This window comes from Taeniopygia guttata, chromosome 2, assembly GCF_048771995.1.
Source record: "Taeniopygia guttata chromosome 2, bTaeGut7.mat, whole genome shotgun sequence".
Classification (NCBI taxonomy): Eukaryota; Metazoa; Chordata; class Aves; order Passeriformes; family Estrildidae; genus Taeniopygia; species Taeniopygia guttata.
This window is the reverse complement of record NC_133026.1, coordinates 82,637,948-82,662,502: the sequence shown is the minus strand read 5'-3', so window position 1 is coordinate 82,662,502 and position 24,555 is coordinate 82,637,948. Positions and strand designations below refer to the sequence as shown.

Below are 24,555 nucleotides of genomic sequence, written 5' to 3'. Positions count from 1 at the left end.
ACGGTTGAAAAGCGTTTATTATCCTATCTCGTGGGTTTAAATAGGTTTAGGGGTCTTTGCTACGTCAGAGGGGGGTTGGGGGTCTCAGAGGATAGTGGGTAGTGGAATTTTACCAGAACAGGTGTGGCTACATTCTTCTCTGACTCCTGGGGTTAACAGATAAGCGGGGAAGAGAGAGGGGGGAAGGGGTCTGTCTTTCCGTGACATCCCGGTGATCTTCCGCTCCGCCTGTCCCTATCTACCACACATTGGTAATTAATATTGAGGGGAGATCCTCAGCCTCCATCATAGTGCTATATAGCAGTTCCATGGAGGACTAGAATGTTCCATCTTAGCTCACTGAACACTAAGGACTATGGTCCTACTCCACAAATAGGACCATAGACCTATTACAATTTTGTTATCAGGGATACTATCTCCTCAGGGAAATGTACCATATAGGTACATTTGCTCAGGCTAAGGGTGGAAAAACCTGCTCTACAATCTCTGGATGTGATTATGTTCACTAGTTTATTCATACACAACCTACTTCAAAAAGGTCAGGAGATTCTGTCCTGGAAAGTATCCATTAGCGCAGAATGAGAACCCTGTTCTTGCTGTACATTAAAAATGAAGAGAATTCCTCCACTGTGAACTACACCCACAGTAACATCTGTGTAAAGTAAAAGGAAGTAACTGATGTTTTTTCTTCAGATCACAGTAGTGCCTGTCATTTTTGTTCTTGAATTCTGGTACCCAAATGAAGTCTTTCAGTGATCTTTGCTAAGATGCACTTACCTTTTTTATTTGTCTGTGACATTTAAAAGCAATTTAGAGTTGCATGAGGCTGCTTTGTGTTCAGCTTTATCAGATTATGGAGACTCAGGACTTTGTTGCATCTTTCCATTCCCTGTCAACAACAGCCCATAACTGCAGGTGACTGCCTATTTTCCAAGTATAACCACAAGAGAAAAAGAACAGAGGTGGCTGGATGGAGGGCAGCAGAAAAGTAAGTCAGGACATTCATCAAAATGGTGAAACTCTTGACAAGGTGGACTCTTTAAAAGCCATGCGGCTTTGTAAATCTCCCCAAGCCTTTGCTGGATACTTTTCACTGACAGTGCTGAAAAAAAGTGTGATGTGCTGTGAACAGAGTCTTAAGACAAATTAAAAGTTTAATTAGAAGATGAATTTTTCAGGAAAACATGGAAACTTGGAAGAGTGTCACCATATCCTAGATCAGCATAGATAACAAGAAAACAGAATCGAAAGCACAGAAACATAAAGGAGAGAGGAGAAATAGATAGTTACTAAGCTATTAGGGAGAAAGGTTAGTTAGTTATTTGCCAGCATCAGAAGCTCTTCATGCTAACAAAAGGAAAAGGATTTTTCAGCAATTTTGAAGTGCCCAGATCTTTTGAAATCAACAAGTTAGACATCTAAATACTTGTATTGCTCCCAGTTTTAAGCAGCCTTGTATGGAAAAATAAGAAAGATTTTTCATTCACTTCATGATGCAGCCATGATAGTGATAGCAAGCTGTAATGACTTCAAAATCACAGAGTCCTAGGCTACATCAGTGTGGTGGCATGGTATGACTTTGCTTCTCATTGTCTTTTAATTGAACCCATCAATTTTTAACAACCATTTTTCATAGCAAATATCTGTTTCTTAAGTCTGCTGAGACCCGTTGAGAAACTCCACATGGTTTTCTTTTGGGAATTGATAACTTTGACATACACAGGCCTCTTTGAAAAAAACCAAAAACATTTGTTAAAAAAAGTCACCTTCCCAACACAATACAATTTTCCAGAAAAATTCTAAAACCTCAAAAGGACTTCAGATTTTCAGCATTAAAATAATGTGGTGGGATCCAACCCCAACTCTTCTGTATTTTGTAAGCCAATAGAATATAATGTGTAACATTAAATTGTTCTTTAACTAAATAAATGCAATTATGATTTTCCTTGTAATTTTTCTGAACAAGCTGAGAAATATGCCTCATACCTACCCATGCATTCCTGCAATTACTGATGGGGATGTTGATGGAAGATTAGAATTTGCTGGGTGAGTTGCTGACCAATGAACCTTGCCAGTGTATCCAGGAATATCTGGAGTGCTAAAGGAAACAGTTAAAAGGGGGATGGGGATGGAGAAATTAAATGACTATAGGCTTGAAATATAACTTATAGATATGTTCTAGAATGGATAGGGCTTATCAGAGATGGATTATAAAATCTCTCAATAATAAAATGAGAAGTGCTTAGAATGTATAAACTGCCATAGCTTCTTTAGGGTCAGGGAAACAATTTTATGGTGATCTAGCTGATGATCTGGGCCAAAATCTCTGGTTAGACATTGTAAAGGTGAACTCTCAAGACAATTTTTTTTTTTCTTCAGTCTGTTTACGTTTAGTATCTGTATGCTTCATGATTAGAAGCAATATTTAATCACAAAGAAGAAAAGAAATTACAGAGTTTGCATAGAGTACAAAAAGTAAGGAAATAATCTTTAAAATTGTGATAGAAATTTAGCTCATATTTAGTTTCCAGCTTCAAATATAGAATTTACATAACAGACTTTAAGCCAACAGGTGTGATTTCTCGTGGGTTAAAACATAAATGATTTCCCAAATTATTCAAAGTTTCTCTAAATTTCCCTAAGAATTTATTAAGAGGGAGTATTAACAACACTGCTTAGACACCACCTTAAATCCTAGTGTGAGTGAACCACTGAACTGAGACAGTATGCACCACATCTTGGAAAACGAAAGTATTTTGTTAATTCTGATGCTGTTTTAATGTGAAAATTAAAAGCAGAGTTCCTTAAAAATATGGAATAAAAAAAAGCCCTCTACTTATCTGAAGCAGCACAAAGAAAATTTTGATAACAGTTGTTGCAAGATGAAGTAAAGATAGAGAAAATTAAAGAAAAATAGGTAATAATATGAATTCAGATAATCAATGAGTATTAGAAATAAAACAATAGAAAACCTCAATATAGTACCTTTTTTTGCAACTCAGTTTTTCAGAGAACATCATCAATATTGTTCTCTATTGACATCTCAAAGGAGAACACTGTTGGATTATACAGTTAAACATAGGACACACATGAAGTATGCATATACATTCAGATTGCCCATACAACAAGCTGTTTTTTCTCCTGAATCAACTAAATATTTGGGATTATACACCTCACTTCACACCATATAACTAATAGCAGTGCTTCCTTTCAAATAATTTCTCAAGTATTCTTCATTTTCCCTGAGCTCTGTGTAAAAAGAAAAAATTTCTTTAATTATTAAGTGCATCAGTTACTAGTATCATGCATGTATTACTAGTATCATGCAGCTGATGAGTTCCTTCTCTACAACCAAGTTCAGTATGGGATGCACAAATGGACATATATGAGAGATACAATTTATCAGACTTTGTATCTCTGAGTTTTGTAGTGGGAAACTTGACTCTGAAATTCCTCATCAGAATAGCAGATGTAGTGACGAAAAACTGTATCTACCTACCAGAGTTATAACACAGGACTCTGTATTTGGCATGGGAGCGTTGGTGGTATATGTTGTAGTCCTTGCACTCATAGTTAGCAGAAGGACCACCTAATTCTCTGTCTCAGTTTGGAGTAACCTTGCACTAACCCATACCTTCATGCACTGCTACATTCCCTGTGCCATGCTCCAGGCTATGACTCTCCAGAGAAAATGGCTTTGTAGCATCAGTGCAGAGGTTTTGTAGCACTTGGGAAGCTGCTGCCTGTAGGGAATCACTAAGTAGTTGGCTGGGCAAGGAACAAATTTGCTCTCTGTCTTGACAGCAGCTGTGCAGGGGCAACAAGTGGCTTGAAAATTCTTTACAACAGTAGAACATGTTTTCAGAATTGGCCAAAATGGGTTGCATTCAAATTTGCTTTTTCATGTCAAAGCAGACAACTGTTAGGTTACATTAGGTGACTCAGTAGAAAATTCTCTCTGTATATCGGGATCCCACCAAGGGACACAATGGATATTGGGATGTTGTGACTGTAAGTACACAAGTTCATCCAAAACTGAAAATACATCTGATACCACTCTGAAGGAATCAGTCAAACTGTGAACCCAGTTTTATTACCCTGGTAATGGGCCATGTAGCAAGATATGTCTGCCACATGTCATGAAATTCCAGTGATTTCCTTGGAAGTGTACAGGGGTCACAAAATGAAGTAGATGACAACAAGAAGTCGTATAATAGCTTCCAGCATTTTATAAGCCTATTTGAAGTTTAAATCACATAATAATTATACTGTACTAATCATAATTTTATATAGTATAATATTAACTATCTATTTTTAATATTAATATAAGCAGGTTTTTATTTTTTGTATATTGATATTTATATATTAGTATATCAACTGTATTATTATACAGTCATATTATTATAATTATAATAATATAATTATAACTATATAACTGTGAGGAATGTGATTGATAAAATCTTTCTCCTTTGAAACTTGCAAAAGTAGAAGAAAAGATAAAAGCATCATAAATGGTCAAACATGACCCAAAAGTCAATCTGAGAAATGACCCAAGATGAAGACTTGTTCTAGACTGTCTGTTAGAAACAGCTGACAGAAGTAGGTACGTTCATAATATGTGGAATGAATGTGGCTCTGTAAAAGAAGAGAGCTGAATAGAGAGAAGCTAAAGGGTACCAGGGAAGTAAGCAAGATTACACTACAGTAGAGCAGCTGCTCTCCTGGGAACCTGCAGAGAAGATGCAAAACTGTGCTGCGGTTATGTAGGTGATAAAGCAGAAGAAACTGAGGTTTAAAAAGTACCCCTTTGTGTTTTTGTGCTCTTGCTTTTTTGGATCATGCTGTCTAGCTCTTGTGTGCTTTCTCTGATGAGCTGCTAACCCATTGTTGCTGCTGAAGAAAACAACTAAGTGCCAGCCTACCACTGGGCAACACACAAAACTCCTCTGTGGTTATGCTGCCGTCATCAAGCTTTCTTTCTGTAACCATGACATCTTTCTTGTTCATACACTTCCTTGTTATCATCCTAGCAGCTCTTGGTCCCAACAGTAACAAATATATAGTGTTGACAGCTGAATCTGTGCAGGCACTAAGATTTTTCAAGTGAATTGTAATGATTCTGACTGCCTCTGCATTGGTGTGCCTCTGCTTTTTATGTCCACAGAATTGTAGAATCACTAGGTTTGGAAAGGACCTCTAAGATCATTGAGTTCACTGTTAACCCAAGACTGCCAAGTCTACCCTAAACCATGTCCACAAGTGCCACATTTACATGTCCTTCAAATATCTTCAGGGACTGGTGACTCCTTCACTTCCCTGGGCAGCCATATTTTCTTGTCCTATTGCTTGTTACCTGAGAGAAGATACTGGCCCCAACCTGGCTTTTGGGTAGCTGTAAAGAGGGATAGGGCTCCCCCTGAGTCTCCTTTTCTCTAGGTTAAACAACCCCAGCTCCCTCAGCTGCTCCTCATAAGACTTGGTGCTCCAGACCCTTCACCAGCTCCACTGCCCTTTTCTGGACATGCTCCAGCACCTCAATGTCCTCTTTTAGTGAGAGGCCCAGAATTGGACAGTGCATTTGAGGTGGAGCTTTACCATCTTGGGATGTCTTTGTAGATTTTTATTTCCTGGCAATGATCAGGAAGATCAGTGTGGACTTAATTTAGCAGGCCCTCCATACTGGTATTTGAGACGCCTTAAGGTATCCGAGATAATTCCCTCTAACACAGGACTCACAGGGGATACATATTGTTCAGAAACAGCAGATGGAAGTGATGGTCTAGAGTGCCTCCAGGGTATTGCATGCCCAGGTTTGCCATGTAAATTCCGCATTACCTGTTTGTATGGGAATAAAATCTAAATTTCCTCTAAATAATCTGTAATTCTTGAAAACCTTGAATCTATCACTACAGCTTGAGCAATGGTGGTATCCAAGCTCTTTGTGTAAAAATTCCATCTAGTGAGATACCTGGTAGATTCTTACCTTAACACTTACAAGCAAGAGTTCCTAAAATTTTACTCTTTCTTTTAAACACTCCTGTATAAATGCAATATAACTAAATCACAATATGAAGTCATTATGCCTCTTTTGGTTATTGCTATAACAAAATAGGCCTCTCAGATCTCACTCACAGTATATAAAGCTCACAACTGGTGTCCACCTCTAATTCTCTTCCAAATGTAACACATATGTGCCCTTCTACACCCTTTTTGCCTCTGTGATCCTATTTGCCAAACAGAACAACCTGTGGTAAAAATGTCTCAGGCATGATCCTGTGTCAGGAAAGTCATACACTCCCTTGTGTTGTGAAAGAATATAGCTAAGATTGCTTGTGAAGACAAAACAAAGTGCTTTAATGCAGCACGACGGCATTCTGCATTTCATTTCACACCCATCTCCCTCAGCCATCAAAGCAGGATAGGGAACACCCATTAAAAATGGGCTTAGGGTTCCTGAAAAGATAAAAAGCATCAAATGGCAACTTCCCCAAATATTTTGAATCATGTTGAACTGGAAGGCTTTGCTTGTACAATTTCAAACAATTTTTTTCTGTTTTCAGAATTTTTAGTCCTCCTTTGTAGTAAGGGGTAATATTTTTCAGACGCAATAAAGCATTTCAAGACAGCAGTAAAATCTCATTGGGAAAATGCCAAAGTAGGATATTTCAACACAGAGTTGCCTCCACAACATGCTGAATGAGTCAAACTGGTGAACCACTAAACAGGCTGTCAGCTTCTGAAGAAAGAATCTCTGTGAGAAAGCTCTACAACAACCCTTGGAAATGACTGTGCAAGGTAGGTGCAAGACAGCAGAGGGTCCTGTTCCCAGCTAATTGTGGCCTGTGAGGTTTCTGATAACTTGAATTTCCAAGGGATGCATGCACATAGACAGTTGGAAAATGACTACACTGAAGAAATATGAGAAGTCACTACAGATATCCTGGTGTGATAGTAACATTTTGCTCAATGTACTTGAGAAACCATGAATAAAGGGTAATTTCAGAGAATATCTTTGTGGAAGAACGGCAGGACTTGAAACACTTAGGACTTTGTCTTCCTAGCAATTGCATGTTTGCCATTTCAATCAAGATCCTGTTGTCTTCCTCACACACACAACACCTCTGGCGCTGGACAGGTCACTTCAGCCTTGTCAGTCTGTACCTGTCAAAAAACAGAATTGTAACCTGTTTTACCAGTGTTCTGGCAATGCATTAGTTGATGTTTCAAAAGTGCTACTATGCAACTAACACTTGGTGAGAATGCACATGCATTGTGTAAGCACTGCCCTCTACCGTGGATTAGGAGTGCTGAGGAATGAGTAGAAAGTTTTGAAAAGCTGATGTCTGCCACATTTCTTACTTGATTGAGGAGGCAGAGGCTTTTACTGTGAACAAGAAAACACAATCACTGTCCTAACTGCTTTTGTCAAGTGTCAAGGGGCAGATTCCAATAGGCACTGCAGTAAATCATGAAGTTGTTGTGTTATAACACCAAAGACATGCTAAAGAGAAAAGCACAAGTAAGATATAGGAAATAAACCTGGATTAATTGGAACTGTTGCTGCGTATGCTGGAATGTACTAAATGTGCTACACTGTTACTACATTAAGTTCTATCAGCTCGCTGAAGGTGTAGGGGAGCACCAACAACACCAGGGAGAAGAGTTATTTGTGCCTGTCAGATCAGAGCCCAACCCCTGAATGCTACAGAGGAAATCCCCATCACCAAAGCGTGGGAGGCTTTTTTCCATTGACCCTTAAAACACCTGCAGAATCTAAAATACCACATAGAGCATAACCTTGTTTCAGTAGCTAATCAGGGAAGAAGTCAACAGAGGAAAAAAGCTGGTGGCTAGGAGTGAAGTAGAGTTATACAAAATAAAATATGCATATAAATATTTTTAAGAAGAAAAGAACAGCAGATGATTATGTTGGAAACCCATACGATCCAATAAAAGCAGTTTTTATACAGTTTTAAAAATTGTTGAGCTCAAAATGCACTTCTAAATAAGAAAGACAGTATTTCAAAGTAGTTGTTAATAACAAGAAACAATTATTTGGGTCATTATTTATTTTCACTTTTTAATAACATGGCTCCTCTCAAAAGTGCTCAGAGAATTTATCTGTCTGAGCCTTCCTGGAAGTCACTGTAGCTCTGCTGCACAATTTCCTCTGAAAACACAATGTTTTTCCAGTATTTGGACTGTCCTCCTTGTCCTTGGTACATATGTGGGTTGGAGCAGCAGTTAGACACGGGAGATCAGATTGTGGTGTTTGTGGCCAGATTTTCGCAGGAGCTTAGTGATCAACGTGCACCCAGAATGTGAGCTGTTTCAGAATTCTGGTTTTCATGTGTGGTTGCTGAGCTATTTTTGAAAGCCTGGCTAGCTGCACAAAATATACTCATTTAGCACTCACTTGCTTATTTAACCAATATATGGGTAGTTATGTGACATATGTGGCCAAATGTTGTATTCATCTTCCACAAATAAATGAATATTATAAGGAAATTATTAACAATCAAACTACTAAGAAACAAAGCAAAAATAACCAAGGAAAACAGACACAATCAATTCAGAGTTTAAAGTCTTGTAAAAGAAATCCTAGAGATCTCAGTTCTACAAAATATGTGAACAGATTTTCAATCCTATCCTTGTTCAGGAAATCTTGTTAAGCAGATACCTTTAACTCACTGATTCCAATGGAATTTACACTTAATGGGTTTGCGAAAACAAGAATGCAAATAAAAGAGAGTTTACAGTTGACAGACAAGTAGAGAAGGTAGGGGAAAAAATGAAGAAAAAGAAAACATGCACCAAAAAAATGGTGCATTTCAAAATACCACAAAAGTCACTTGAGCCACGGGGCAACTGTTATCCAGTATACCTAAAAAATCACACAAGCAACATACATTGAAAATACAAAAAAGTATCAATGCATTCAACTTGGAACCTTGTTCATTAGTGGGATAAAAAGATAAGTTTTAAGCCTACACCACATGTGTTCTGACAATGTAGCCCTCTCAGTGAAGCACCGAGCTGTACAACAGAATTATAAGTTTCATAAAAAATTTTATGAGGTCTCTTGGTGAAAGAGGACTGCATCAGAGAGAGATTTTCAGAATCCTTTTCCACAACAGCTGCCTAATTTTTTGACTGTCACTTTTTAAAAAAAACATGCTACCCTTAGCAAAGAAATTATAGAAGATTCCAGTCTTTAGGCATACATTGCAGCATATCTGGGGATGAAAAAGAGCAACAAGTTCATTCTAAAGCAAATTCAGGAGTGCATATACAAACCATGGCTATTAAGAATGATGGTACATTCCAGGGCTGGAATGACCTCAAGAGACTATGCCATTAGTGATTTTCCCCAAAGACAGGTTTTAATGAAAGCCTGGAAGAGAAAAAGATCTGAATTATGATCTAGGATTTTTGGTTACATGCAAAGATGAAGAGTCTGACCCAAATAGCACATCCATAGCTGTCTTTGGTCAATTTTCACTGATCATTCTAGACTGCCACCAGATTACACACACAATTATTAATAAGTTCATATTCATAAATCTACCACTTCAAGATGAATCACAATGTTTATGACATGGCTTTTTAAATATGCTGAAAGCTCCCACAGTTATTCCATATCTGAACCACTGAGAAAAGCTGGATAACACATGATTGTGATTCCTAAACTTTCATTTTTATTTCAGCCTAATTTTCAAGAAGTATGACCATCACTTTTTCCTAATTAATATTATATGAAACCAAGTTTGAGCTATTTTAAAAGCCTAAATATGAGAGTTCAGCTAAAGAAATAGCATAGGCTTGGGCTCAGGATATGTGAAGTTTCATTCCTAACTGTGCTATAGATTCCCAATAGGAATTTGGTGAATGACTTTATCACTTGGCATCTGGATTTACATCTGCAAGACTTCCAAGTTGCATGGTAAGGACTTCAGAATATTATCTAGAGTGTTGGATATATGCACAGCAGCTCTTCACGGCGCTGATCTTGTATTAGGGGCTTTTAGGCTCAACTACAGGTAATGACTTTTATCTTTCTTCTAATTCCTTAAGAAAAAAGAAGAAAAACAGAAGATGGTTTCCTGTTCTGCCAAAAGGAAGAGAGGGTGGGTGCAAGGCTAACATAAAAAACATGCCCAGGTTCACCACTCTTCCTGTTTGTCTCTGCAGCTACATGACAGATGACTCTTAGTTACTTTCAGCTTTGCTAATAATTTGAATTGCAACCACTTTCTTAAATGGTTTGGGTAAGAACAGTGTCTTACTCTGGAGTAATGCCCAGGCACTGATGCTGTTGCACAAGTGCTGCAAGCAAGAAGTGCTGCTGCTACTCTGTGAGAGTGAAAGTGGCTATTTACTAAGAGAGCTTTATACTTACAAATCATATTTAGGCTTCTCAATCCGAAGTATATATCTGACTTTTCAAGGATTTTGGTTGAGTTTAACAGCCTTTACACAACTTTCCAAAACTACCGGTGAACACACAAAATGAGAAAAACAAATTATAGGCAAAGTTTTATGCCTTCTGACTTCCTGCTTTCTTCTGCTCAAAATCATAGCAATCTTGATGTCTGACAGTCATGGATGGACAATAATAGTGAAAAAATTAATAACATTTTACAGATGGGATTGAGCTTTTCACAACTAGCATATTTGAGCTTTGAGATGTCAGAATCTTTCAAATCTCAGAGATCTTGGTCTCCCTGTTGCCAGAAATCAATGAAATCCATAGCCTCACTCACTAAAAAACAGAAAAATGAGATGCAGCATTTCAGAGAAGGCAAAACAGACTCTCTTGCTCAGACTTACAAATCTTCCATGATACCATGTGATGCAAATAGTCCTAGAAAGGATGTCTGCCTGAAGCAGAGTGCACACATCTGCTTCTCTTCCTCAAAGTTCCACCATAACAGCAGTACAACCTAGCAGAACCAAGGATTAACAACTCTATAACTTCACTGCAACCCAGACATCTCTGTTTAGTGCTACATTGTATTCTGTATATGCTGTATTTTGAAAGCACAGTCATTTCTCAATAACCATTTTAAACTCTTTTTGTCATAATTCAAGCAGAAAAGTCAGATGCAGGCTCTGAGAAACCAGATGACTTGTGCAGAAGGTGAGATAAAATAACCAGAACAGTGCATTATGTCATAAAAGCTTGGGATTAATAGGCTTGTTTGCAGTAATATGGATCAAATGTGATGACCTTACAATGATTAGCACCTCACTTTAACTGTGAACCTGCTGCTGTGTGAAGAATGATGTGCTGCTCTCCACACAGGTAACAGCATCTGATGCACTGCAAAAGGATATATATTCACCCAAAACAGATGTAAGAAACATAAATGAACATATCTAAGTTGTAGCTCAAAAATTCCAGCTACCCACGAGGCAGCTCCCAACAACCAGGAGTGTCTAGTGCATGATCTGACCATGAGTTACACCCAACATCAAGTCTTTTCTTCAGAACAGGGAGGGCAATACTTCTACAGCTTCTGACTCTCTTCTTTACCCAGGGAAGTATCTTTTCTGTACTTTTCTCACTAATGTGAACTGGGGAAGACCATTTCAAGGACACACATGCTGATGTAATGGAAAGGCTGATGCAAAGAGAAATTCTGTTTAAATTAAAAAAACCAGTTTGGTTCATATTTTGTTTTATTATTTTAATTCTTATCATTCAGTTATTGCTTTTACCATTTTTCTTTCTCCAAAATTTGCAAATAAGCACTTAATAGCAGCTCAAGCTACTAAAGACAGGTTTAGGAATAGCTTAAAATCTTCAAAATGAATGATCTAGCTAAAAGTATAGTTTTCCAATATCATTCAGGGAGCTTTTGCACACTCAAAGGCCATCTAGCGACTAAAGTTAACAATCACACACTTTTGACATGGCAATAGTCAAATCGTATTACTCATCAAACATGCAACAGACCATTAATAAGAAAGAACGGGAAATATTTGAAGTATGAAAGTATGGTATAGTTTGAAAACAAACATGTTTCCATTCTTTTCACCCAAGATCAGATTTTTAACTTTTTCCCTTTTTCCCTTTTCCCAAGTAACAAGAATGCCAGAGGCAGAGTCAAAATCATGCTAAGAAGTGAAACATAGTGTGCAGTGCTTGTGCAATGAAGTTTGGAAGTCTGAACATGATTAAGTTGGACTAAGTCTACACCAGCACTGTCTTCAAAATTTATTGCACCAACACGGCAGATGAAAAGTAAATCAAAGATATGTACATTATTCATAAGACAGCTGGTGGAGGCAGCTGAACTATACACTGCATGCTCCAAAACTCTAGTTATTTATTAAAATGTTCCAAAAGAAAAAAACACAGACATGAACGGCCCTGTGTGCTTGGCATATCCCAAGATGAAAGCAATCATCTGCTGAACTTGCAGCACATAACAAATGACATCTCTAATACATATGTTCAGAGAGGCTTGGGGAAAAATGGAAATAAGATAAAAATGTTTCATCTCTCATCCTGTTGGCTATTCTTATGATCAGACTGGGATACTCTTACAAAGTGGACATAACAGATTCTGAGTTCTAGTTTACAGGTAAAAATTTGGAGATACCCATAAGCAAAGGAGACTCAGCATACACTCTCCTCTGGCACCAGAAAATGCTTTAAGATTAAATAACAAAGTCCAGCTACAATTCTTGTTTCAGAAAATGAGAGAGAGACTCCTTGGGCTTAATCAAAAATGAAAAAAGTTTAAACAACCCAGGGACACTGTACTTATATATACAAAGGGATATGACAGGTTTGAGAGCTGTGGTTTGCACTTTTAAATAAAAAATGGACAAATAATTTTTTTTTCACCAGAGAGAATATTCTGATAGAATATTTATGAGGTCCCAAAAGACAGGTAGTGACAAGTCAATGTTTTGCTCTTGGAATAATGCAGTGCCCATTTGAATTTGGTAAAAGACTGTGGCGAATTATTAGTTTGGCATACATGCTAAATAAACCAGCTCACCAGGCAGAATATTATCTTTTAACCTCTTCTGATAATAGGACTCCAGTAAATTTCACAAGACAGTACAAGAAAGTTTTCTTTAAAATTTAAATGCTTCCCTTCAAACAACATTTATTTCATTGAGTTCTTGAGAACACAGAAAAATTTAACATCAGGTCTGAATTTCTCTCTTGGTCTGTCCCTGCAAGCAACTCTCACTGTCCACTCCTATATTGCTTTGAAAGAGCATCATTCAAGAAACCATGATAGCATTATCTATCTATCTATCTATCTATCTATCTATCTATCTATCTATCTATCTATCTATGCTTTTCTTTCACCCTGTTGAGGTACCTGTCTCCCCCACTGCATGCCTGACTCTGCCCAGTAACTCAGCTATCCATTGAGTTTGCCTGAGCAAACCTTCTGGCTCATAGTTGGAAGGGAGACATATTCTTATTTTTCTATCATACTTTGAAAAACTTTCTTTCTTTGTCTCAACTTAGCTCTTATTTGACCCCTTTTAAGACTTCTGTGACCTTTTTCTGGACTCATCTGAAATGCTTCACTAAGATAGATTTGAATAGGTGAAATACAGAGTAAATAAAAGATGGCAATGCAGAAGTGATTGTTCTGGACAGACAGCAAAAACCCCCTCGAGTTTGTGCGTGGGTATGATTACCATGGTGTTTTCACAGATGTCACGTCTTAATGCAAACATCAGATGTATGAAATCATGACAATCATTCCCTTTACATGTTTCTTCTGTTCTTCTTTTTATATTTAACTCTCTCACAGGAGAAACATGCAGAAAATATTTTTATATAGTTATTAGCTGAATATATGAACTTTTCTAGTTATAGAATGCTGCTGAATTTAGTCTTCTGAGATAATTAACTGCCCACAGACTTTGTAAAAGGACTGTTCAGACAACTGCAGTATTCACAAAACCTGAAATTTACAAATCACCAGATCTCTGTGGAGAGGTAAAAGATCTTGTTTGAAACCTGTTCCAGAAGCCTCCAACAACCTAAAATCATAATTACATGCTTAGCTAATTAATCTGACTTAATAGATTTTTCAGGCAGCAATCAGAACCAATTGCAAGACTGAATTTTAATTTATTAAAGGTAAGAATTGTTACTGTTAAAATTAATAAAGTAACTAAAATTTGTAAATTAACAATGTGAGATTTGTTAAGGTAGAGCTTCATTCTTATCAACCAATTTTTCATCAATATTCTTGTACTCTGTTCTGACATTCTGCATGTATGTTGCATGTCTTCTGTATCAATTTACAGGGAAGGCTAGGGAAAAAATTTGAAATGTGAAATAATATGAGGCAGTTACTGGCATGTGGCAGTGACCTTTAATGTGCACTTGAGACTATTTTTACTCAAAAATATTTTTGTGGGTTTATGTGTATGAACTATACCAAATTTAGGCTTCCTTTCATTAGCAAACCTAAAAACAGTTAGAAAGAAATTGTTCACTTACTTGGCTTATCTTAGGTTTGGGATTGTATCTTCTTTTTGTGAAGTACTAGGAAAGGATCATCCAACATCTCCCCTGTTGATTTTGGAGGCAGTATTTTGGAAGAAAATATATTATCCCAAGGAGCTCCTTTGTAAGCTCTAGATCAAAAAGTTTTAAAAATAGTAGAGGAAAAGTTCCCATATAATCATTAATGAATTACACTGGTAGATAAATAATAAGGACTATGTGATGTAGATGTAGAAAGGAACAAAAGCATAGACTTCTTTCTTTTTTAATGGGAAATGAAAAGCTGGGGATTATATGCTGCTTGCTGGAGAAAAAGTAGTTATTGCATGGTTTCACAGGATTATCTTCTTTTAAATGGTCTCACTAATTAAGTGAAAGAGGTAGCTTCTCCTCCAATAAGCTTACAGTGGTGAAAGGATTTATTTTGTCTGAACTTGAATAATTAGTTAAGTGAGAGGAGACATTAGCAGAGACTGGACACCAGGCACATCATGCCCCTGACAGGCGCTGAAGACAGATGTACAGCATCTACTACAGTTTGTCTTCATTGTCTACAGGAGAAGTGGAGTGAAAGGCACAGACTGGATACAAGCTTCTAGATAACTAATGTTCATGAGATTAATCCTATGCTAAATACCATCAAACAGCAGAAATTCTGATTGCTAGGATATTTTTTGTGGTCTTATATGTTCTGCTACCTAAAGGTAGCAGAACATTACATTTTACCTAAAGGTAGCAGAAGCATTTTTGCTTCTTTAGTAGCAAAAAGAAGATAAAAAAATGAAGTAAAACAAAAGCAGAAACTGTTTTAAAAAGAAATGATAGCTCACTGTTAGTATTTGACTTGTAAGCACTGTGCATTGTTTTTGACCCCTTATATTTTAAAGTTAGGAGTACTAACTCTAGTGGGCCTAGCAACAGATAATGACAAATAAAAGATCTTCAAATAACTCTTCCAGATTCCTTCACTTAATTCTTTGGTTAATTATTCTATTTCTCTTTATATACGGAAGATAAAGATAACGTATTACATTATTTCTTGTTTCTCTTTTAGTCTTTTGAAAGAAAAGGCTACAAATAACTTCCTGAAAACTACTTGTAACTAAGCATAAACCCCACCAGTTTATATTGGAGAGGACATGCATGGGAAAATAAGCAACAGAAGAAAACCCCTAGAGTTGTTGAATTAACAATGAAATCATTCTGCTATTGGGCAAGGAAAAACAAATGCAAAGTGAAATACATAACTGTAGGCATAATAAATAATCTAACCCTTAGGGAAACCACAGTTGTATTATTCAATGGCAATCAGCCTTAAAGAGATTATTTCAACTTTTTTACATTATTTCCAGATGATCTATTAGCTTATTAGGCAGTATGCTATTACACATTTCATTGTTTTATGGGTATGTATTAGCACAGATATTTTTGAGTATGCTGTAGGTCATTTTTCACAGAATCACAAAATAATCTGACTTGGAAGGATCCTCAAAGATCATCGAGTCCAATTTCTGGCCCTGTACAGGACCATACTCAAGAGTCACACCATACGCCTGAGAACGTTGTCCAAATACTTCTTGAACTCTCTTGGGCTTAGTGCTGTGACAACTTCCCCGGGGAGCCTGTTCTAGTGCCCAGTCACCCTCTGTGTGAAGAGCCTTTGTCTAATATACAACCTAAACCTCCCCTGACACACCTCCAGGCCATTCCCTCAGGTCCTGTCACAGGTCACCAGAGAAGAGATCAATGTCTGCACCTTGTCTTCCCCTCATGAAGAAGTTGTAACTGCAATGAGATCTCCCTTCAGTCTCCTCCAGGCTGAACAGACCAAGTGACCTCAGCTGCTCCTCATACAGATTCCCCTCTAGACTCTTCACCATCTTTGTTGTCCTCCTTTGGACACTCTCTAATAGTCTAATATCTTTTTTATATATTTTTTTATACTGTTGCTCCCAAAACTGCCCCCAGCACTTAAGGGGAGGTCACCTCTGAGCAGAGCAGAGCAGGACAATCCCCTCCCTTGCCTGGCTGGTGATGCTGTGCCTGATGCCCCCCCGGACACTCCTGACTCTCCTGGCTGCCAGGGCACTGTTGGCTCATGGTCAACTTGCCATCAAACAAGACCCCCATGTTCCTTTCCACGGCACTGCTTTCCAGCTTCTCATTCCCAGTCTGTTCATACAGCCAGAGTGCTGTATGAAGTCCATCACTTCCCCTTGTTGAACTTCATTTGCTGGTCATTGTTCAGACATCTAATTTGTCAAGGTCTGAATGTCCGTAAATAGTTCATTTGTTGTTTTTCAAGTTGCACATCTCTTTTCACTTTACATTTTTTTCTTCTGATTAAACTTTCTTCCTTCTTTTTCTACAGGCAGTCAAAACTTTTAACTTACTAAGTACCTAAATACTGCCTAAAGTAATTTTCTATCAATATCTGAAATGGGAAAGAGGCTGGAATCCTACCTTGAGAAACCTCAGTCAATGTGATGATTACTTCTCCAGAGTAATGATTACTGTGGAGAAAATGCTTACTGCTTCAGCAGAGGAATCACTGGGAAAGGAACTCTTTCTATACCAGGGCCATAAGGAAATTAATATAATGTGAACACAACTATTTCAGGAAGTTCTGCACAAAATTCTCTAACTGAGCTTCTTAAAGATACAGAAGAAGAAAGAGAAGACCTTCTCATGGGTAAATAATTGGTTAGAAGACCACAGATAGAAGGAAGGCATAAATAAGCAGTTGTCCAGGTGGGTAGAGACCACTGGTAGAGAGACCTCCAGATAACCCATTTGGGCCTAGGACATTTTTGCCTAACATATTCACAAATTAGCTCTAAGTAGGGAGTTGGAATATAAGTGATGTGCTCAAAAAGCAAATGTATATATTCATGAAGACAAATCTGTGAATCCACACACAGTCTCCTGGTCATGAATCCCTGATCAACAAATCATCACATGATTGGAAAATATTTGGAGGAAGGATGATGACTTTACTAACTATCCACAGTCTTGGATGAAATGCTGGACTATATTGGCTTTTGGAGAAATTAAAAAATCTAGTAGCAACATGACTAAACTATTTATTTCTTTAAAAAATGGTTACTATCAAGTCTATAAGTTAACTCTATAGTATTTCCTATTTCTCATTTCCCAGCTTTGAAGAAAACTGTGTCTTCAGATGTGTTAGCTCCCAGCAGGGGTAAGAAATCATCTCTGCTCTTTATCAGATTTGTCAGATAACCTGGTTTGTTCTGCAGCCCCCAAAACCTCTGTGTTAAGGCCTACAAATAGAACGATATTTACAAACTGGGCAGGGGACTTCATCACTCAGTCCCCAGTACAACACTTGTATGGTCAAATTCTGAGGTCATCCTCCTCCGAATCACTGCAATGAAAACTTGAGACCACAGAGAAAAGGCTATAAAATTCTGTTGTCATATGAGTGAGAGAAGGGGACTCCACAGGCAAACACTCTTGAGGCCTGGTCCTTCGAGCACAGAGCACCTCTCCTGTATGGACTGAGAATACATGGAGAATAGTTCCTCAGCTGTCGTCCTTTCTCTGATTGTTCAGTTTTAGAGCAACCTTTTTAATCAGCTTCTCACATTTGCATTGCTATTACAGAGCTTCAGAGTTTGCTTTGCTCAGTAGATGCAAAAGACTGCTAGAGAAGTTCAAAGTTGTGGACTGCCAAAGCCACAGTGCTACATCTTCTCACAATAGAGAACTCCTGTCTGCTGCAGATGTTTTATATACCATAGCTCATCTGTCTCAAAGGCTGCTTCTCTCTCTTTTTTTTTATGTTCATCCCAGACACAGTGGAGAAAGTGACTGTAGAATTTGCTTACAAAATGCCTGACTGATCTCTCTTTCAGCACAACTTTCCCAAATGACTTAGCTGTGGAACGTCTTGGGACTGGTATCTAGAAAGCTTAGCAACTTAGATCAGATGCCTGGAGGCTGGTAGTTGGGCTCTGAATCATAAACTAAAATCTGGAATTTGTTTATGCAGTCTCATTAAAAATAGTACCTAAAAAATCATCTACTTTTTATATCAATATATGCACATTTGAAGTTAATACCTCAGCATCACAGAAAAACTTGTAAATGAATACTAGGTTTGGAAGAACACTTACACCACTTCCTTAAGAAATTTATGCTGCACTATATGTTTCAAGGTTTATCCCTGAGCTCAGTTTGACTTTTCCTGACAACTTCAGCAGGGTCAGCATTTTAACCTAATACTGAACTTTCCTGAAGAAAGTAACATCAGAAAGCCACCAGACAGTTTCTATCAGCTTCCTGGAACTTCTGCCCATTTCAGAACACTTCCTTGACTGTAACCCAGATTACTGACTTGATATCGTTCAGTTTCAGCTTTTGTCTGTGTTCATTTCAGGTGTGTCTCTATGTGCCAGAGTATGTCTCTCTCTGCCTGCTTTTCTTTGCATTGGAAAAAGTATGGGGCAGATAAAATTGCTTATCTCAAATCTTCTTTCCCCTTGACTTTTCCAGAGGCTTGCAGAAAAAGCAGCTGAACTTTTCTGACTGATATCTGTGGTCTAATTTTCATATGTAAATGAAGAAAACAGTAAATGAAAAATAAGAGTGAAAATTACATGGTATGGGCAAGAAAAAAGAAAAAGGAAAATTATGTATTTTATTTTTTATCCCTTGTGGTTTCTTGGGTTCCTTACAGTTCTTTTATATGGCTACAGTAAGCAAGAAGTGATTTAAAATGCAAAGTTTGAAGACAGAAACTGGGAACCAAAACCACTGCCAGAATTTATGGTAGTTAGAGACTTTTTGATGACAATAACATGCATAAAGTATTGTTAACTGTGCAGTAACTGCACTGTTTAACCGTGCAGTAACTGCACTATTTCATAGCAACATGGAACTAGGAGTTCATTTACATTTAGCTACCATGTTCTAAGAAGCGTCTCCCCTCATCTATGAGCATGTAGAGTGAGATACCATAAAATTTTGTTCTAGCTGTAATGAGCATTTTTATATGAAAGTCACTGATATTAACTTCAAACATATTGCTTACTGTTAATTATGTCTATCTTTATAAATCCTGGACAGGTATTTCTGCTTTCTACAATTTTTATCAGAAAATTCTGAAACCATCAAGCCAATTTTACTTTATGTTATAAAGAGTGAATTTCCATTTTGGTGCTACAATCACTACAAAATAATCAGACTGAAATTTATCTGTAAGACACTCATATAATATAAGAGGGTAATGTGGTACTTTGACCAATACGTGATGCCAATCTTCAAAAACTTCTGTTCTCTGATCAGCCGGATAGTGGAACAGGTCTCTAAATATGCTGCACTGCAACTTGTCAGGAAATACTAAAGTACACAGAAATATCCAGCGGATTTCCTAACTTTGGAGTGATTTGGGTTTTTTAGTTTGCATTAAAGTAGGTGTTCATTAGAACTATGGTAAATAACTTCACATTTTACATAAATAGATTTTTAAAAAAACAGTAATTACCTTCGAAGTTGTTTGGGGTTTTTTTAGGAAGAGAATTCTCATTAGAAATTGCTGACTGGTGCCTCTTTGCTACAGCAGGAACAATGAGTCATACAAACACTCTACTGAAGTTGTTGTTTTTAGTTCAAATATCCAGGACAAATGAATTTTACAAGATTGTTCCTTTAGGACCCAGGGGAATGGAGTTCAGAAACTCATTTTATTTATTTGTTAAGCTCCACCAGTTTCTCTGATGATTAAAAAAATAGTTTACTTTATCTCTGAGTCATACCCTGGACTTCCCTCTTCTGTCCTGGCTGGTGTCCTCCAGGAGGTCTCCTGTGGTCAGGCTGGGCTCTCTCACATGTGGTGGGAATGCTGCTGAGGTTTCCTATTACTGCAGTCTGCCAGGGATTCAAGAGCTCTTCCAACTCTGAGCTGATGTTCAGCACCTGCTGCTGGACTCACAAAACCTGAGCAGGAATCTATTAAAGGCACAATATCCTGGTGTAGAAATAAAGGTTAATTTGCCCCTACTGGAGGGGCAATAGATAGAATTTAAGGAAATAATTACTGTTCTCTCTTCAAAACTGGCAAAACCGTGATTGCTCTCAAGACCCCTCATAACAGACATACACATCTTCTTCAACAGACTTGGATACCATTGGTGATCACCCTGTAAATTGGTTCAACTGGCAAGTCCAAAGGCACTTTCTTGCCTTTCAGATCCATCAGAAAACAGTCATTCTCTTCTATTTTCCTTGTGTGCAGTAAACTTAAAAGATGCAATTTGATCCTGCTTCTCCAAGATTCTGAAGTCCCAGACAATAAATCACAATAAAAGCAGAGGCCATTCTGTAGAAAAAAAACAGTGCATAAAAAAGCATGGCAGTGTTCAAGTACTGAATTCTTTCCTGAAAAGAGTTTTATCAAGTATGGCACAGAAGGACATAGCCATTGCATGCTCAGCTTTTTTCTGTTGCTTGGTAATGATGGAAAACACCTCCTAATGAAATTTCTCCTGGTGTTAAACTTAGTTCATGCCTACCATTGTAATGTAGTCCTTCAAGGGGACACACACAACAAATTGTAGTGCGTGACAGCTGAGAATGTTTTATATGCAGTGTGGGCACTGTAAGGCTAAGCCAACACACTGAAAACACTGAACTCTGTCTGATACATCCTGTGTCCAGTCTCTATCATAACTCTACAGTTATCTGAGTGAAAAAAAAAACTTCCAAAACTTGACTTCTACAGTAACAAGCCTTTAAAATGCCATATTGGTGTCTATATTTACTGACTTTCAGTAATTTCCATATAAAATATAATCAGTTTCACACTAGAAATTCCATTCAGTGGTGCAGACTGAATTTTTCCTCCCTACCTTCTTACCTTCTCAATGGAAATCTTTAGAAAGAGATGACAGGAGAGGTAAAGACATGGAATCTAGGTAAGGCACAGGATGGAATACATCACAAGGATGATTCTTATTTTGTTGCATTCATCTTGTAGAATGAAATACCACTTAAGCTGTCTTGGATTTTATTGACAGGGATTCTATCCTGTTTATCCTGGTAAGTGAATTTGCAAAGGAAGGCTGAATTATTTCTGCTGTCAACATTGTGAAGTCATCCATGCCTAAAGAAGCACATGGATGAATTGGTTTTGTGTCTAGGCTAGTCCTCTCTGCTAAGTCTGTATTTTACCTTGCTTCAGGATTCCTGTGGATCATTCTTGATTCTTGGACATAAACAACCACTTTCATTCTCTGGAAAAGTAACAATATACCAAATCTTCCAATGAAATGTTATTTTTCTGTCAGACATTATTTACTCCCCACAGAATTCCTCTTGTCTGTCCTCTCTTTTCCTTCCCTCCGTCTTTCAGAAAATCCCTTCTCTACTGCAGCACAGATTGTAAATACTCGAATGCCTCAGGAGCATGCAAATGACCACTTTAATTGTATTTTTGTAGTAGTGCAACAAAGGCGGAGCAGCACAGCTATGCATGCCCAGGACAGTGTCTGGTTTAGCACTTTAGTTCTTCGGCTCCGCAGACAGAACTTCCTTGGTTTCTACTGTTTTAAGGAAGAGCTACAGGGAGCGCAGTGTCAGCGCTGCCGCAAGCCTGGCTGCTTCAGAGGAGCTGCCCCTGGAGCGGGGATGGGCTGGGATAAATTAACGAAACCCAGCGGCGGGACAATTTCGGACGGCACCCCGGCGCCAGCAGCAGCAGATGTTTCCCCGGAGTTTGAGGATGTGAAAGCCTCTGCTCTGCTCCCCTCCCTTCCCTGCTTTGGCCAGAGGTGGAGCGCAGAGCTGGGCGCTGCGGCCGGGAAAGCCCCGCGGCCGCCTCCGCCCGGGCAGCTCCAGGGAGGGAAGGACGATGCGCCTGCCCTGAGGTGCCTGGCGGGGCTGGGGCCACCTCCCGGGCCACCTCCTGCTCCTTCACCTCTTCCTCCTCTTCCTCCTGCCCACCCTCCTGCAAGCAACACACGCAGCCTGCTCCAACGCCTGACAGACCTTTCAGTGAAGGCATTTTCCCTGTCATCCCGTCTAAACTTCCCTTGGCGCAGCTTGATGCCATTTCTTCTGGTCCTGTCGCTGGTTATTTGGGAACACCTTCTTCCCAGCCTGGCAGTTCTAAGCTGGTGTTGCTGCCTAGGACACTGTTCCATAGTACAGGCGCTTTCCCCTGTGGGAGTTGTTTTACACCTGCCAGTGCTTCACCCACCTATGCTCACCCAGCGGGACTGAACCTCCTTTCCATGTATGAATTTGCAGATGGATGCAGGAAAGCTAAAGGATTATCTAACTTGATTCCTTTCTTGCACAAAAATGAGCAGTGAGGGCTGAAGAGGGGAGTGTTTCGCCTTCCCATGTGACAAAGAATTTGCATGCCAGGCTGGGGGTGACAGTCTCTGCTTCCCAGTCAGGTTTTGAAATTGGAACATAGTAAATTGCTTCAGCTTTCTGGTAGTATTAAACTAGGTTATTTAATTAGTGTACATAGATGTTGGATCTTCTTATTCTACGGTCTGGTTGTGATCACAGATGAAATTCAAAGTTCTACTCTCTGACAAAAAAGGGAGTATGCAGTATTTTAGTACATAGTCACCAAATGTTGGTGGTTTTTTGTTGTTTTTTTTTTTTTTGTTGTTGTTAGTTAGTTAGTTAGTTAGTTAGTTTTTTTTCTTACTTACTAATGTTGACAGTTTTGGCACAATATTTTACCCTAACTGATTTAACTGAATAATTAAACATTCTGAGGACAATGTGGAGCATGCTTTTTGAAGTGTCTTAATTACATTTGAGTTTTCTGACCCATCTAAAGGAAGTTTTGGTCTTACTGAACAGATACTGCATTTTTAACTTTGGCATGCTATATGATAAATAAGTTTCTTTTTGAACTTAGGAGACACATGTGGTGTAGTTGTCAGAAAGAAAATATAAAGATCCACTTGCAAAACAGAATAAAGTTTATATCTTGCAGGCTTTTTGTCTAAAGGGTTATGCTTAAATTAGATAGATTAGAAACTTAAATTATTTCTTCTGTATGATTTTAAAACAACAACTTATAGAAATGGTAATATTTCTGCACAGCACTTACCATGAATAGGCAGTTTAGAAATGCCAGCTGTCATTAAAATACTTGGATCTAGAAATCCAATCTTCACTGTTAGCATGATTGAGAAAAATAATTTAGGTAAATAGAATTGCTATTTATACAATCTTTTGGTACAGAAATATCTTTAAAAAAGCTATCTCAACCGTGACTTAAATCTTTTCCTACCACTTTATAGAATTTTAATTTCTAAATAAATGAATTGAAACAATGGCAATTAAACACAATAGTATAATAACAGAGCACTTATTAATTAATAAACTGACTGTTTAATTTTTTAAGGCTCATTGTAAATTGTTTCCTGCCAGTGCAAGGTTCAGACTAAATTTAACTTTCTGAGAAATTATTGTGAAGATACTTGATTTTGCAGCTCTAATGCTGTTTTAAGGCTGAAAGATTCAGAAAAAATATTTTATGAAATAGTAGGATGTAGTTGATGTCAAACTTTAAGGGAGTGAATGGCATTTCCTTTCAACTCAATGGGCATAGGAATAATGCTAATTTGGTATACTATAGCCTGGTTCCTCCTTTGGGCATGAAGTGGAAAGAGACCCCTCTTTACCTGAGGCTGTTGTAGCTTCCTCCTCAGGGTGGGGCAGGAAGGTTTGTTTTCCTGTGTGGGAACAATCCACCTACTACTTCTCGAGTTGAGTTGAGACTCTTCTCTAATATGCAGAACTCCTTAGAAATACAAGACCTCAATTTCTCCATGTTTAAGTAATGTCTATACTACTGCCCAAGTAGATTTTAAATGCACTGAACAGGATGTTAGCATTTTGCACTTGAATTTAACTCACTTCAGGTTCTTATGGCCTTGTTTCCATGTTATAAATTAGTAGCAAAGCTGTTGAATTAACTCAGTCTGATTTCAAAGTTGAGCAAGGAATCCTCAAACAACAGCTACTTTATATGTCAAATGTTCCTTTTGAGGGCATGGTCATATAAAACT

General features: G+C 38.1%; 1 protein-coding gene across 1 annotated transcript; it reads right to left on the bottom strand.

Moving 5' to 3' along the window:
* SPMIP7 (sperm microtubule inner protein 7) lies at nucleotides 1-23,047 on the bottom strand. The gene is given in 12 exon segments (XM_072924274.1): nucleotides 1-2,098; nucleotides 12,139-12,333; nucleotides 13,955-14,022; nucleotides 14,489-14,540; nucleotides 14,542-14,625; nucleotides 19,767-19,858; nucleotides 20,275-20,317; nucleotides 20,319-20,360; nucleotides 20,362-20,533; nucleotides 20,536-20,559; nucleotides 20,562-20,654; nucleotides 20,657-23,047. Coding segments are annotated over 12 exon segments (1,266 nt in total). The 5' UTR covers nucleotides 20,946-23,047; the 3' UTR covers nucleotides 1-1,986.
* Nucleotides 23,048-24,555: the final 1,508 nt, after the last annotated feature.